General features: G+C 43.9%; 1 protein-coding gene across 1 annotated transcript in view; it reads left to right on the top strand.

Annotated features, from left to right (window-relative positions):
* LOC143296084 (uncharacterized) overlaps positions 1–2,500 on the top strand; it is a 93,095-nt gene that overhangs the window by 69,372 nt on the left and 21,223 nt on the right. Inside the window, exons 7-8 of the mRNA XM_076607841.1 lie at positions 1,287–1,388; positions 1,963–2,075. Of these exons, the coding sequence (XP_076463956.1) occupies positions 1,287–1,388; positions 1,963–2,075 (215 nt within the window). The remainder of the gene's footprint in view (positions 1–1,286; positions 1,389–1,962; positions 2,076–2,500) is intronic.

Below are 2,500 nucleotides of genomic sequence, written 5' to 3'. Positions count from 1 at the left end.
TGCAACGCAACGCAAAATTAACAACAAAACCCACCATGCAATGCATCACAAGGTATCGTAACACAACGCGTCACAACGCAACCAACACAACACCGTAGGTGCATGTATAATCAGCACATTGTCTTTCCCTGACAGTAAAATTAGCGCAACGCAAGATTAGCAAAGAAAAAAAAATCGCAACGAAACACAGTGCATTGCACCGCAAGGCAACCCAACGCAACACAGTATGTATGCTAACCATTCCCCCCCCTTTTTTTTTTCTTCTTCCTTTTGCTTTCACCTACAGACGTGTCGAAGTCTCTCGAAGAATCTTCACGTCAGAATCGCAATGCAATGCAACGCAACACAACACATCACAGCGCCACCAAGCGCAACTCCACGCCACGCCACGCAACACAACACGACGCATCCCGACGCAACGCAACGCAAAACAAAACAACGTAACACAGCGCAACACAACACAACGCAACACAACGCAACGCAACACAAGATGTTGATATGCTTTCACAGTTCTGTCTCTTTTTCTCTCTGAAACTGTTCGAAAATGTTCATTGTTTTTTAAGTAAGCTTTCAAATTTCGAGAAAATTGCAACTTCGTAAGAAAGTTGATTGTTCTTGATTTTTTTCAAATTTAGTATTATTCATGTTTGGACACTTTGCTACGTATAGACATGTGTCATTTATGTGATGTTTATATACCCTTCATAAGGGGTCATGGCCTATATATGGATAAACCATCTTGAAAATCTCTCTCTCCCTCTCTCTCTCCCCCTCTCTCTCTCTCTCTCTCCACAAGGTTCAGATTAGGGATTTCCGACATCTTACTGCATTGTCTTCGTTATCGTCAGTTCAGTGTTTGTGATCTTATTTGTCCATTATGTAGATGTGCTGAAGAAACTGAATTTCACTTTGTGTTATGCTGCCCTGTTTTGGAAGACCTTAGATTTCAAATAATTCCACAAAAAATATTACACACGCCCAACTTCATTTGGACTTACTTTGTTGATGTCATCGACAAGCGAAACCATTATAAAACAGTTTGCTGTTTACTTGTATAAAGCGTTTTTAAAAAAAAAAACGCAATGCATTATGTAGTTAATTATTATGTGTTGTGTATTATCAGCTTGTAGTTGAACATTTACTGACGTGTATTGCTGGTAGTTTGACTTTATTGTTGTGAACTATTGTTCACTGTACCCGCTTCATGAGGGGCCATGGTCTTATTGAATAAATCATCCGTATCCGTATCCGTATCCGTATCTCTCTGTGTCCTGCTTCCCCAACAGACATGAGTCCAGGCCTACCCAAGGGTCTGCACGTGAGAAACATCGTCCATGACCCCAGCATCGCCAGCTTCGTCATCACCATGGCCTGGCTCAACCCTGACGGTCAGTTCATCCACAGCACACACCTCGATGATAATCAGTGATAATGATGATGATGATGATGATGATGATGACAGTAGTAGTAGTAGTAACCACTACTACCACTACTGCTACTACTTCTACTGCGAATGATGATAATGATGATGATACATTTTACTTTCACACACACACACACACACACACGCGCGCGCGCGCGCACACGCACACACACACACGCACGCACATGCCCACACACACTCTCTCTCTCTCTTCACACACGCATACAGATTCTTTCTTTCTCTCTCTGTATTTCTTTCTCTCACTCTCCTTTTCTCCCTCCTTCCATCGCTCCCTCTCTCTCTCTCTCTTTCTGTCTGGCTGTCCCTCCGTCTGTCTGTCAGTCTTTCCATCTATCTTTCTGTATGTCTGTCACTCTCTGAGAGATCTCTTTGTATCTGTCTCTCTTTGTGCCTCTCTTGCTATCACTCTCTCTCCATCGGAACCCCGGAAGAAGAAGAAGAAGAAGAAGGAGAAAAAGAAGATGAAGAAGGAAGGAAGGCAGCGTGCATGACATACGACTCATATATTTTTGTGGCAGGCTGGGATCTTCAGGACCTGAAGGGGGATAACCCCTTCAGCTGGCAACACTACATCCGGTGCCCCCCCTCCGTCACCTTCATCCCGGATATCTTTGAGGACAAGCACAACTTTGTGAGTTGCCTGCCTTCTCCCCTTCCCCCACGTACAAAGTGTACCTAGGACCCCTACACTCCTCGGCCCCTCCCCCCCCCCCCCAGAAAAAAAAAGTATTTATGTACATTTTCTTTTGCGTAAAGCGCCCTGAGCTCTTAGAGAGAAAGGGCGCTATATAAATGTACATTATGTATGTATATATATTGAGAGAGAGAGAGAGAGAGAGAGAGAGAGAGAGAGAGAGAGAGAGAGCTCCCTTTCTCTCTAAGAGCTCAGGGCGCTTTACGTGAAAAAAAAAAGTTACAAATTACATGAATCATTACATGACCATTCTTTCTCAAAACCTCTCCCTTCCCACCCCCCAACCCCTCACCCCTACTCTCCCTCTCTCTGTCATTTGTCATGCATGCATGCATTGTCAACCGGAATAACAATTCCATCAT

This window comes from Babylonia areolata, chromosome 21 (assembly GCF_041734735.1).
Source record: "Babylonia areolata isolate BAREFJ2019XMU chromosome 21, ASM4173473v1, whole genome shotgun sequence".
NCBI classification, from domain to species: Eukaryota; Metazoa; Mollusca; class Gastropoda; order Neogastropoda; family Buccinidae; genus Babylonia; species Babylonia areolata.
Note: the sequence above shows the minus strand (reverse complement) of the source record. Positions and strands in the feature narration are given on the sequence as shown.